The following is a 14,378-nucleotide window of genomic DNA, read 5'->3' as shown; positions in this document are numbered from 1 at the left end:
TGCATGTGAAGTCCCAGTGTCAAAGCACTCTCTAATGCGACTATTGGTCATACACCTTGTACTTCCTGCACAATGGGGGGTGCTTATTTCTTTCTAGCGCGGAGTTTTGTATCGCTTTTTTGGTTGACCTATGACGTCACACCAAAACAAGGCATCTTTGCAACTCCTCACAAGTCAACAGCCCAATGTTCGCTGTAATATTGGCACAGATCACAAATATTAATTACGTTTCTAATGGCTATGCTGATGTTATATCAGACGGCATTAAAAACTGATCTTAGATTGGCAGTGCCACTTACATGACATTACTATCAAAAAGGTCTCGTAGTTGCTGTATGTGGGTCTGAACCAAAGACAGGTGGGGGAAAGTTGTTTTAAAGTAACTGTCTGATGGTGAATAGAAAGAAAGCTTTCGAATGTCTGGAAGTTCATTCCATAAACTCTGTGGATTGATGGAAGGAGTTTTAAGTCTGCTAATGGTCCCATCCGGCACACACACCCACTCGAGAGATCTGGTTTTCAATCGCAAAATCTCAGTGTTAGTTCACATATATAATAGAGTATTTATTTTGAGCCAAATTATTTGAGAAATCAGACTAATTTAGTGCGTGAGAAAAGGACATGAAGTGTAACTGCACCAGTAAGGAAAGTAACTAAAAGTCGCCAAATGACATCATCATCTAAATTGCAATATTGGCATGCCAAATGTAATTGTAATTGACGCTGAAGGACAGAGGAATAATGTTTTGGGAGACACAAAAAGGGAGCAAAAAACAGAACAGATTAACTTTTTTTTCTGCTGCTTCTTTTTCTTGTAGTTGTTTTTAATGTCCCAATTCTAACCTTGGGATCAGCAAAAGTGGCGAATGTTACATAGCTGTTTGTTTAGTTTTATTAAACATCTCCAACCTATTGCACACCACAAATAAGTGAATAAATGGGGAACTCTTGTTTTGTGCAAATTGCATGCAAGAAAAGAAAATGGCGGCCCTTTGCTAAGTGAAAATCCAAGGCATGGGTGAGACACTTGCAATGAGGGTTTTTTTTTTACATAAATTAGCTTGATTTTTGCGTAACCATAGGGCCTAAATCTGAACATCTTGTCAAAATGTTTTCTCATTCAGACAGCGAACATAAAAAAAAAGACTTATGTCAGAATAATTGTATCTAAGTTATCACAAAACTTTGTGTTACATTGAGTTCAGCTCGCCCTGCGAGAGGACAAAAGCTGTCTTTGATTCTACCAAGCAAAAGGCTTGTAAAACTCCACTGTGTAGGATGGGAAGCAACATGAAGGTGTTCTGTTTCTTTGATGTATTGTAATCCACAGAAAGATTTTGTCTTGACTCGAGAACTACAAAGCAGAGAGGAAGCAGGACCTGCCCAAGCCCCAGGCACCTCTTCTTTGAACTGTTTTACGACCTTTTCTTTGAACTGGTCTGTAACCAAAGGCGATGGCTGTTTACGACCCCCCTCCCTTAGAAATAGCTGTTGCCATGTAATCAGGGAAAGTCCAAAAAAAAAAAAGGAGGCGTACAATCTTTCGTTAGAGCGTGGTGGAGACTGTACAAGAGTACAGCCCAGATGTTTCTCCTCAATTGAGCCAAATCTATTTCTGTCTCTGTTAAATTCCTTGCTTCTTGTCTTGTTTAATAGATGTCATCAGTGTTTGAACCTGACAACTTATTTGTGTAATAAGACTTAGTTGTGTAATTTCACACTTGATAATTGAGCAGACACCCAAATATACTAATATTTTAAGCCACATGCCTCTCTTCGCCTACCGAAAGATGCAAACTGGATGTGTAAATATCTTCATTGAATGACGTGTGCTCGACCTCAGACCAACTGCACTCAGTGACGAAACAAACACGCTCACATACATATTGCGCTTACTGCAACCATAGACAGCAGAACAATTCTATTTTAACTTTTATACAATTACTTTAGTTATCTGATGCACTGACAAGATGTCTGCTTGGTGCGTGTTGGCTACTGTAGCGAAACTGCCAAGTCAAAACTGATGTGTGATGTCACGATTTACCTTTTCCTCTAACCTTATAGTGCGCACCAACCCGGGAACATGAAAACAAAATAATCGGCTCGGTTGGCCACTTACTTAATAAATATAATGGACAAAGTGCACCATTGACAGCTTAATATAGAACGCATACTTTTTTTTCTAAATACTTGACAATTTCGTTTTTCAAAGGACGTTTGGCAACCCTATTTAAGTAGCATTCATGCTAGCGACGCCATTCTCACGTTCACGTTTCGCTTCAAGATTCTATTTTGAACTTGATGTGCGCAGATGATAAAAGAGTTGTCGCAGAAATACTGAAGAATAACCTCAGTTTTATCTAAAGTTCTGAAGTTTGTTTTGAAGCAAAAGTGGGCCCAGAGCACATCGCTCCAACTATCAATGGAGTGTGACGTTATCACTGCCTGTGTATAATGCGCGTTGCCTTCCTGCATGGGTCAGAACACTGTGATTAATCATCATTCATTTATGGTAATACAATTTTTTTTAAATATATATATATATACAGTGTTTCCCCCAGAAAATTTGCTAGTTAAGGTGGTGACTCTCCAGTGGGAGGGGACCGGGGAAGGGGGTGGGTGGGTGTAAGGATCGGTGTAACTCGGCCTGTCGCCATCACGTCTCCACCTCGTCGCTGCCACCACAGCCTGGGGGGCAATAGACTACAGACTGCGGTGAAATAGGCCGGCTTCGCCGCGTGAAGAAGCCTACCACTTTTGGTTGTGTTTTCCGCTCCGTTTGCTGAATGGCGATATACTGTACGATATATATCTCGATATTTTTTCAGTTAAGTAAAAACAAAACAGTCCTAGTTACCTGAGATACTAAGTACGTCATTATTATGACTTTGTAATTTACTAAGTCAAAATAATGACAAAATAATGGCTTACTAAGTCAAAATAATGACTTACTGTAAACAGGCCCAGAGCATAATACTACCACCACGATGCTTGACGGTAGGGAATGGTGTTCCTGGGATTAAAGGCCTCACCTTTTCTTCTCCAAACATATAGCTGGGTATTGTGGCCAAATAGCTCAATTTTTGTTTCATCTGACCACAGAACTTTCCTCCAGAAGGTCTTATCTTTGTCCATGTGATGTCAGATAAATAATATATAAATGGGTTATACTTGTATAGCGCTTTTCTACCTTAAAGGTACTCAAAGCGCTTTGACAGTATTTCCACATTTACCCATTCACACACACATTCACACACTGATGGCGGGAGCTGCCATGCAAGGCGCTAACCAGCAGCCATCAGAGGCAAAGGGTGAAGTGTCTTGCCCAAGGACACAACGGACGTGACTAGGAAGGTAGAAGGTGGGAATTGAACCCCAGTAACCCCGATTGCTGGCAAAGCCACTCTACCAACTTCGCCACGCCGTCCCACACAAATTGAGCTGTTTGGCCACAATACCCAGCAATATGTTTGGAGGAGAAAAAGTGAGGCCTTTAATCCCAGTAACACCAACCATCCCTACCGTCAAGCATGGCGGTGGTAGTATTATGCTCTGGGACTGTTTTGCTGCCAATGGAGAGTAAATGGGACAATGAAAAAGGAGGATTACCTCCAAATTCTTCAGGACAACCTAAAAAAAAAGCCCGGAGGTTGGGTCTTGGGCGCAGTTGGGTGTTCCAACAGGACAATGACCCCAAACACATGTCAAAAGTGGTAAAGGAATGACTAAATGAGGCTAGAATTAAGGTTTTAGAATGGCCTTCCCAAAGTCCTGACTCAAACGTGTGGACAATGCTGAAGAAACAAGTCCATGTCAGAAAACTAACAAATTTAGCTGAACTGCACCAATTTTGTCAAGAGGAGTGGTCAAAAATTCAACCAGAAGCTTGCCAAAAGCTTGTGGATGGCTACCAAAAGCACCTCATTGCAGTGAAACTTGCCAAGGGACATGTAACCAAATATTAACATTGCTGTATGTATACTTTTGACCCAGCAGATTTGGTCACATTTTCAGACGACCCATAATAAATTCATAAAAGAACCAAACTTCATGAATGTTTTTTGTGACAAACAAGTATGTGCTCCAATCACTCTATCACAAAAAAACTCAAGACAGCCATGAAATGTTCTTTACAAGTGTATGTATATATAAACAAACACACACACACACATATATCATTTTGTGTTGACGCTAGACACACCTGCGGAGGTTCCAAATTATAATGCGAGTGCCGGTCGTTGTGTGGGACCAGGTGGAGCTAATGGCACTGATCTCGGTCAGCAGGTCCGACTCCCTCTTGAAAGGAGAATATTCCAAGATGTCTTTCAGACTGGCTTTGTGTTCCTCTCTTACACGCAGTAAAGTGGACTGTCAAGGATAAAACTTGTACTAAAAAGTGAATCAAATAGAAACATCTATGTGCAAAAAAAACCTCCTGAAATATAGCAAAAAAGGATATTGATTTTCTGGCTTGTATGCTCAAAGCAGACAATAGGCACAATGATCTGTTGGGAGTTAATCTTTTCCAGGTATGTTTGAGAGAGCATCCCGATGCACGAGGTGTGATTGGACTTGGAAAAGACGATGGCGTCTTTCCCGAGACGCATGGATCCGGATTTGAAACCATTGCCATACATACCGATCGGCTGGATGCCATTCACAGCAACTTTCTCACTGTAGCCAAAGCTTGGAAAGGGAAAGATGCACACACTGGAGTCACTTAACAATTACAGTATGTGGCACAAGCAACAGAACTAATGTCTCAACATTGTCAAGGGGCAAACTGCTCATTGGCGACATTAAAGTATGTGTACCTGAGCATTTTATGCATTGCCTCATGATCAAGACCATTTCCATTGTCCATAAAAGTGAGGCATTCATTTCCTTGGATGATGGTCTTATCAATCCAGAATTGTTTGGCCAGGACATCTGGATCGCAGGCATTGTCTGTCAAAAACAAAAACTGCTGTGTTCATTTATTTGAAATTAACAGTTGTGTTCAGGGAATAAAAGAGAAGTGTGTTATTGTGGCAAACAGATTGCAAAATGCTAGATGTGTAACAGATGTATTGTTGCACTAACAGTCCTCAGCAGTGCCAGCAATAGCTTCTTCCAAAACCAAACTCTGGATGAAAAATTGCATTGTTACGGCGTGTCACTGGGGAGCTGTGGTCTGTGGCATTAGTGTGGTTAAATCATAGCGGGCATCGCAGAATTTCGCTAAAATTATTCCACATCCTCCTTCTGTTTGTCTTATTAGAGTTTCTTTGCAGAACCTTCTTCCCTTATGCTGAAACAATTTGTGCGAGAGGGCAAAGACCTAAGGTATGACGCCAGCTCAGTTGACATTCGTTTATATTCCAACAAACAACGCCCTTGGCACACAAAGGTACCACTGAATGGCTGCATGTTGCTTTCATACAGTATGTTTCCATGCACTAATGATTTCTCTAATAATTGGATTTGTTCTGTGTGTGTAAAGTCCCAGTTCACATTCTCTTCCCTTAATTCGACTGTTGGCTATACGCTCTCTGTGTGCCTTGCATAATGCTATTGTGGTAATTTCAGTTTGTTTAGCTATGTGGGATTATGTGTGTAGAGCAAGAGAATGCTTCATGCTAATAACAGCGCTGGGAGCTGACAATAGCAGAAGCTCTAACAAACACCTATAACTCTTCACAGCTATTTTGTGTTATTTGTAGGGATGTATATTGTTAGAATTGTATCGATACTAAAATCGATATTCCTTAGCGATACTGGTATTGATCGGTACTATATGTACCGGTAACTGGTGTAAATGTTTTTTTATTAGCACAAGAGGTTGTACACCACCAACATCATGTAACATCTCACAGCATGGAAGTCTTAACACCTGGTTTTTAAATCTTAAACAAGTCAACTAAGTTCGCAGTGCAAGGTGCAAAGTTGTTATGTCATCATCTTATAAAGACCATACAGATCTATCACTGTGTTTCTATTCAGTACAATTATGCTGAGCTGGAAATAATATTTATGTATGGCATTCATGTCCAGAGCACAGATCTTTTACATGACATATCATATATCCATTGCGGGGAGATGCTGGGGCCTATCCCAGCTACATTCGGGTGGTACACCCTGGACAAGTCGCCACCTCATCGCAGGGCCAACACAGATAGACAACATTCCCACTCACATTCACACACTAGGGCCAATTTAGTGTTGCCAATCAACTTATCAATTAGCATGTTAGGTGGGCGTGCATTTAAGCAAGGTGTGTTTTGATGCCACGCAATGTAGTGACATCAGATTGCAACTACAGACCTGTCAGGGGATGTTATTTTGCTTCAGAACAACTTAAAGGGTTTTTATATTACTTCAATGTTTCCCCTTTATTGGGTGGATTCATATTTGCCTGTGGATTACTGGATCGCTAGGAAGAGAGTTGATGAGGCGAAGTAGCGGCAGCCGAGAGTACAGCGCATTCACTTCAATCTGACACTAACTCTTATTAGCATGCGTGACTTTGAGGAGGAAATATTGTTGTGTTACAAATTTTGGTGTGGTGTTTCGTATTTATTTGCGATTATTTAAAGCGGATTATCTTTTCCTACCTGTGTCTTTTTTTATGCGTAGCAGCGGCACCTGAAATGGATGTGACAATGTGTCACAATAACCACGATCAGCTGGAAAAAATATATACTGATAGCCGTATCATTTGTCTGGAATCCTAACTACCTCCTGGACAGACCATATTAGGAACCGGTACCAAAAAATTACCGGTATTACCATTTTAAAATAAAATGAGTGACAAACCGTAATTGAAAACTGCACTTTGATAAACTCATGAACTGGGTGGCGCCAGCTCACTCGCTTAAAGGCTGACATGAAAACAAGAGACACGAACGTCTTTCCCTATTAAGGAACGACATACATCAATCTAAACTTATATACAGTCAGTGGTGTGCCGTCAGGGCCAGCAGGGCCTTCTCTGCTGGCCTAACATAACCAGAAATCATGATCATAATTAAAGATAAAATTATTTTTTTTATTTACTTTCCCTAAATATCTAAAAGTATTCATATTCTCTTCATGTCATATTATGCTCCTTCCAGTCCTGTTGTTTTCAGGTTATAAAGTTTTTATCCAATCAGAATTCAGTTAGCTTGTTGCCATGCTGTACGAAATCTGCCCTTAGCCTTCAGAATCATCAATGCGGGCGTCCGTGCACTGTGAGTGAACGGACACATACAGTTGACAGACAGTTGCTATAGCCAATCAGATCACAAGTTGTTGTCAGTAAGGCCTTCTACCTGGCCTAAGGCAGATATATATTGTGATGTTATGAGCTAGGTAACGTAAGAACTCCATTACTCAGCATGCCACAGTAGCGAAGAGCATGCGCAGTAGTCGCGTTTAGTCATGCCGGCAGCAAGATGTTTTTGATGAGCACCATGTGGAGTAAACTTTAAGAACTCAGCCAACACGCCTCGTCTGCATCTTTTATGATTAGACAAGACAACACATATATTTGTAAGGCCATTTTCAAGAAGGATATTTAAATAGAAACTACATCTTGTGAGACGATGTCGGCCAACCCCGGAAGCTAGCTCAGCTGTTCTGGAGATTAAATGAGGAACGGCTTCAAATAGGTCCCACTAACTGTGAGTTCAGATATTTCATTTCTTAATTTTTTTCACGTTTAATGTTTTTTGCAATTTTTATTTAAAAACAGTTCCACATAAGATATGTTTTAATTGCTGATGAGGGTTTATTGATTTTTAAATGCGCCAGAAAATAACCCATTATGTACACTGTTGGTGGTGATCTACTAATAAAAGTTTCAATCAATCAATTCAATGCCCAGTAGTGTGCGTAAATGTGTTTCTTTATAGTATTTCTACAGCAATGGTCATGTGGGGACATAAATTATGGTATTTTGAGAGGTAATCTTTGAAGTCGAATGTTAGAATAATTGTATCTAAGTTATCACAAAACTTTGTGTTTCAATGAGTTCCCGGCGAGAAGACAAAAGCTGTCTTTGACCCTACCAAGAAGAAGGCTTGTAAAACTCCACTGTGTAGGATGGGAAGCAACATGAAGGTGTTCTGTTTCTTTCATGTATTGAAATCCACAGAAAGATTTTGTTTTGACCCGAGAACTACAAAGCGGAGAGGAAGCAGGGCCTGACTCCCCTCAAGGCACATTTTCTTTGAACTGTTCTGTGACCGAGGGCAACGGCTGTTTACGACCTTTTCTTTTGAACTGTTTTGTAATCAAAGGTGATGGGTGTTTACGACCCCCGTCCCTTAGAAACAGCTGTTGCCATGTAATCAGGGAAAGTCCAAATAAAAGAGGAGGCGTACAATCTTTCGCCGGAGCGTGATGGAGACTGTACAAGAGTACAGCCCAGGCGCGCTCTCCTCAATTGAGCCAAATTTAATTCTGTCTATGTTTAATTCCTTGTTTCTTGTCTTGTTTAATAGATGTCATCAGTGTTTGAACCTGACATCGGACATCACTGAAGGCCTAGGTGGGAAACGGACCTAGGCCTGGCAGTAGGATGTAGCTGGCTGGAGGATTTACAATAGTATTTTTTTAGCAAAATTACTCCAATGGTTTCTGAAGCCTGTGACGGTTTCCAGTGATACAAATGTACATTTACCTATTCATGGATGTTGACTTACCTATGAGCTCAGCGATGGCGCTGAAGGGCCAGGTGTGGCTGGTAGAATTCGTATGAAGAAACTTAGGACAAAGCTGCATGAAGTGAAGCAAAACAATTACTGGGTTGCAACCACATGACCAACATGTCGCCTCCCCCTTACTTCAGGTTCACATATGGAAAGCAAACATTGAATATGGCTACCATGTACAGATTATGAGCAAATAGGGATAACTCATGATTCAATTCCACTTTGATTCAGAATTGATTCTTCATTCGACACGATTCTCAATTCAAACCAATTCTAGCAATACATTATTTAGTGTAAAAATTATCCATCGATCCATTTTTTTACCGCTAGTCCCTTTAGGGGGCGCGCGGGGGCTGGAGCCTATTCCGGCTGCACTTGGGCGGAAAGCGGGGTACACCCTGGACAAGTCGCCACCTCATTGGAAAGCCAACACAGATAGACAAACATTTACACTCTCATTCACACACTGGGGCCAATTTAATGTCGCTAACCAACCTATCCCTAGGTGCGTGTTATGATAAGACTTTTTCAAAACAGATGACAGGATACAAAAGCTCCTCCTGGATGATCTGTTTTTAAAAACAGATTCTTGAAAATGTTCAAATGATTTAGAATCGTAATAAATAAGAATCACACTTTGGATGGGAAACAATTTTTCCAGCATCCTTGGTGGCAATAATACAAGGCAGATATCATCCAAAAAATATGTGAATGTTATAGTGTGTGTCCATACAACCTTTGGAAAAACATTTTTAAGATTTTAAAAATTCAACAGCCGACCACATTTCCTTCTGCACTCTCAGGGATCAATTAGAAGTAAAAAATTATGGAGGCACATATTTTTTTAAAAATCTGGATGGCTTCACAAATTAAGCTTTAAGCCATGAAAGAAAAAGTTAGATGTATTTATGTATCGGTAAATCTACACTACCGTTCAAAAGTTTGGGGTCACATTGAAATGTCCTTATTTTTGAAGGAAAAGCACTGTACTTTTCAATGAAGATAACTTTAAACTAGTCTTAACTTTAAAGAAATAGACTCTATACATTGCTAATGTGGTAAATGACTATTCTAGCTGCATATGTCAGGTTTTTGGTGCAATATCTACATAGGTGTATAGAGGCCCATTTCCAGCAACTGTCACTCCAGTGTTCTAACGGTACAATGTGTTTGCTCATTGGCTCAGAAGGCTAATTGATGATTAGAAAACCCTTGTGCAATCATGTTCACACATCTGAAAACAGTTTAGCTCGTTACAGAAGCTACAAAACTCAACTTCCTTTGAGCAGATTCAGTTTCTGGAGCATCACATTAGTGGGGTCAATTAAACGCTCAAAATGGCCAGAAAAAGAGAACTTTCATCTGAAACTCGACAGTCTATTCTTGTTCTTAGAAATGAAGGCTATTCCACAAAATTATTTTGGGTGACCCCAAACTTTTGAACGGTAGTGTATATTTGATGGACGTTTGAAAGGGACCCTCTTTTATGTGCATTCTAAATAATGAAAAACTACGAGCAAGAGGCGGCTTACAATGCAGATAATGGGAAGTCTTTTTTTCCGCCTATAAAGCCCTTTAAAGAAAAACATCCAAAAACCACAAATGACGCCCCATTTACATACTGTGACCAGCCTATTAACCAAGCTATAGCGACATTGTTGTTGTAGGCGCCAACACAGACACTCTACTGGCATAGAGTAATATTGCCTTGCTTCTCACTCACAATACAATAGATAGATAGATAGATGGATAGTACTTTATTGATTCCTTCAGGAGAGTTCCCTCAGGAAAATTAAAATTCCAGCAGCAGTGTACAGAATTGAGATATAATTTAAAAAGTAAATAATGGAGGTATAAATGGAAATAAAATAGAAAATAACAATAAAAATAAAAAGTAACAATAAGAATAAAAATACAACAGTAAAAGAAAGAATATAACAAGAGAAACAAGGCAGTAGTGACCATGTTATGAAAAGAAAAAAAAAGTAGAAAAACGGTAATACTGTCGATTATATGAAAGATGTGATGTGTATATTGCACCTTTAAAATGTATTGCACTGTTATTGCTGTTTATTGCACTGTTTTTTGTTGCAGTTTATTTCAGTATTGTTATTGCTTTGCTTCCCCTGTCATCCTAGTACCCCCCTCCCCTCCAGAGAGGAGTTGTACAGTCTGATGGCGTGTGGGACAAAGGAGTTTTTTAGTCTATTAGTCCTGCACTTGGCATGAAGCAGTCTTGCACTGAACAGGCTCCTTTGGCTACTGATAACGGTATGCAGAGGGTGACAGGCATCATCCACGATGCTCACTAGTTTTTCCACAGTCCTCTTCTCTGCCACCGTCACCAGAGAGTCCAGTTTTATTCTGATCGTAGAGCCGGCACGCCTGATCAGTTTCTCCTGTGTGGAGCTGTCCTTCTTAGATGTACTGCCGGTGCTGCTTATCACAGTGTCAGACGGGATGTCCTTCAGTCTGGCGTACTGCCGCATATTGGTGAGGTAGTTTGAAATCTAGGCAACCAGGCAGGGGTGCACTCGCATTCTGTCTAGAGATGTCCGATATTATCGGACTGCCGATATAATCGGCCGATAAATGCTTTAAAGTGTAATATCGGAAATTATCGGTATCGGTTTCAAAAAGAAAAATGTACGACTTTTTAAAACGCCGCTGTGTACACGGACGTAGGGAGAAGTACAGAGCACCAATAAACCTCAAAGGCACTGTCTTTGCGTGCCGGCCCAGTCACATAATATCTATGGCTTTTCACACACACAAGTGAATGCAAGCATACTTGGTCAACAGCCATACAGTTCACACTGAGGGTGGCCGTATAAACAACTTTAACACTGTTACAAACATGTGCCCCACTGTGAACCCACACCAAACAAGAATGACAAACACATTTCGGGAGAACATCCGCACCGTAACACAACATAAACACCCAGAACCCCTTGCAGCACTAACGCTTACGGGACGCTACAATATACACCCCCGCTACTCCCTACCCCCCCACCCCCCAACCTCGCCCACCTCAACCTCCTCATGCTCTCTCAGGGAGAGCATGTCCCAAATTCCAAGCTGCTGTTTTGAGGCATGTTACAAAAAATTATGCAATTTGTTACTTCAATAATAAATATGGCAGTGCCATGTTGGCATTTTTTTTCCATAACTTTGAGTTGATTTATTTTGGAAAACCTTGTTACATTGTTTAATGCATCCAGCGGGACCTCACAACAAAATTAGGCATAATAATGAGTTAATTTCACGACTGTATATATCGGTATCGGTAATTAAGAGTTGGACAATATCGGATATCGGCAAAAAAGCCATTAACGGACATCTCTAATTCTGTCCAGCTTGTCCTGGAGAAGGCGGGGCTGGATAGTATAAAAGGCACTTGAGAAGTCCAGGAACAGGATCCTCACAGTGCCATTTCCCTTATCCAGGTGTGACTGGGCTCAGTGCAGCAGGTAAAAGATAGCATCCTCCTCACCAACGCCTGCCCGGTACGCAAACTGCAGGCTGTCCTGGGCATGTTGCACCTGTGGTCTGAGGAGGCTGAGAAAGAGCCGCTCTATTGTCTTCATTAGATGACAGGTGAGCGCCACTGTTCTGTAGTCGTCCAGCTCACTGGGGCAGTTATTTTCGGGAACTGGAACGATGCACGACGTCTTCAAGAGGGTGGGCACTCTCCCCCGCTGCAGGCTGAGGTTGAAGATCCGCTGGAGTGACTCACCCAGTTCTGCAGCACAAGTTATGGCCTTGTCTGGGCCGGCTGCTTTCCTAAGATGTAGCCTCAGTTGACCTCTGACCTGGTCCACAGAGATGACTAATGTCTGCATAGAGGTGGTGGAGGAGGAGGAGGGGGGTGATGTCATGAGTGAGGGGAGGTGTGCGAGGTCAAAAGAAGAGAAGGTGGCTGCGATGAGGGGTCGGGGGTGGGGAGGACACAGGCTGCTTGAACCGGTTGAAGAAGTTGTTCATCTCATCCCCCTTACTGCTCTGGTCTTTGTCTTGTGGCCTTTGATGGTTTTCACTCCCTCCCAGACCGTCCTCATGTTATTCTGCTCTAGCTTCTTCCTGTAGCTGTCCTTAGCCTTCCTCACACGTCAATTCACCTTGAGGAAAAACTCAAGCAAAGCACATACATTGAAGTATTTGGCCACCTGCCTTGACTCACATATGAACTTGAAGTGCCTTCCCATTCCTAACCCATAGGGTTCAATATGATGTTGGTCCACCTTTTGCAGCTATTACAGCTTTAACTCTTCTGGGAAGGCTGTCCACAAGGTTGCGGAGTGTGTTTATAGGAATTTTCCACCATTCTTCCAAAAGCGCATTAGTGAGGTCACACACTGATGTTGGTCGAGAAGGCCTGGCTCTCAGTCTCCGTTCTAATTCATCCCAAAGGTGTTCTATCGGGATCAGGTCAGGACTCTGTGCAGGCCAGTCAAGTTCATCCACACCAGACTCTGTCATCCATGTCTTTATGGACCTTGCTTTGTGCACTGGTGCACGGTCATGTTAGAAGAGGAAGGTTAGGAGCATGGAATTGTCCAAAATGTTTTGGTATCCTGGAGCATTCAAAATTCCTTTCACTGGAAGGGGCCAAGCCCAACTCCTGAGAAACAACCTCACACCATAATTTCTCCTCCACCAAATTTCACACTCAATGCAGTTCGAAATGTACCGTTCTCCTGGCAACCTCCAAACCCAGACTCGTCCATCAGATTGCCAGATGCCAGCATGATTCATCACTCCAGAGAAGGCGTCTCCACTGCTAGTGGCGACGTGTTTTACACCACTGCATCCGACGCTTTGCATTGGACTTGGTGATGTATGACTGAGATGCAGCTGCTCGGCCATGGAAACCCATTCCATGAAGCTCTCTGCATACTGTACGTGGGCTAATTGAAAGGTCACATGAAGTTTGGAGCTCTGTAGCAACTGACTGTGCAGAAAGTCGACGACCTCTTTGCACTAAGCGCTTCAGCATCCGCTGACCCCTCTCTGTCAGTTTACGTGGCCTACCACTTGGTGGCTGAGTTGCTGTTGTTCCCAAACTCTTCCATTTTCTTATAATAAAACCAACAGTTGACTTTGGAATATTTAGGAGCGAGGACATTTCACGACTGGATTTGTTGCACAGGTGGCATCCTATGACAGTTCCACGCTGGAAATCACTGAGCTCCTGAGTGCGGCCCATTCTTTCACAAATGTTTGTAGAAACAGTCTCCATGCCTAAGTGCTTGATTTTATACACCTGTGGCCGGGCCAAGTGATTAGGACACCCATTCTGATCATTTGGATGGGTGGCCAAATACTTTTGGCAATATAGTGTATGACGTACAGCTTGAGACTTGCAACCAAGAGGGAGCGGGCGGGCATCCGGCCCGAAGCTGCACCCACCTGGGGCGTTGCTCTGTTTACCGCCCTACCACGTGGGGTGTAATGGAAGCGTCGAAGATGTGGAATGTGGGATGTGGGGTGTGTGGCGTGTATTTTCTGTGGATGTTTGTGTGTAAGCCTGCAGAGTGGCTCTGTTCCACGACCTTGGTGCTCTCGCAAAATCCGCTAATCAGTCCAACAAAAGTCCACAAACAACAAGTGTGTGTCCATGAAAGACAGGGAAGGAGTTTGTTGCGTCTTTGCTGCACTGTTCTTTCAGGGGAATCCCAAAGCAAAGACCATGCCAGGTCGCTT

General features: G+C 42.1%; 1 protein-coding gene across 1 annotated transcript in view; it reads right to left on the bottom strand.

The window, feature by feature from the left end:
• The window catches only part of morc3a (MORC family CW-type zinc finger 3a), a 51,330-nt gene that overhangs the window by 32,257 nt on the left and 4,695 nt on the right, over positions 1-14,378 (bottom strand). Inside the window, exons 2-5 of the mRNA XM_062069085.1 lie at positions 8,667-8,739; positions 4,815-4,947; positions 4,460-4,686; positions 4,202-4,358 (exon numbers count right to left, since the gene is read on the bottom strand). Of these exons, the coding sequence (XP_061925069.1) occupies positions 4,202-4,358; positions 4,460-4,686; positions 4,815-4,947; positions 8,667-8,739 (590 nt within the window). The remainder of the gene's footprint in view (positions 1-4,201; positions 4,359-4,459; positions 4,687-4,814; positions 4,948-8,666; positions 8,740-14,378) is intronic.

The sequence above is a fragment of the Entelurus aequoreus genome, linkage group LG14 (assembly GCF_033978785.1).
Source record: "Entelurus aequoreus isolate RoL-2023_Sb linkage group LG14, RoL_Eaeq_v1.1, whole genome shotgun sequence".
NCBI classification, from domain to species: domain Eukaryota; kingdom Metazoa; phylum Chordata; class Actinopteri; order Syngnathiformes; family Syngnathidae; genus Entelurus; species Entelurus aequoreus.
The sequence above is the reverse complement of the archived record's forward strand: the minus strand, read 5'-3'. Positions and strand labels throughout refer to the sequence as shown.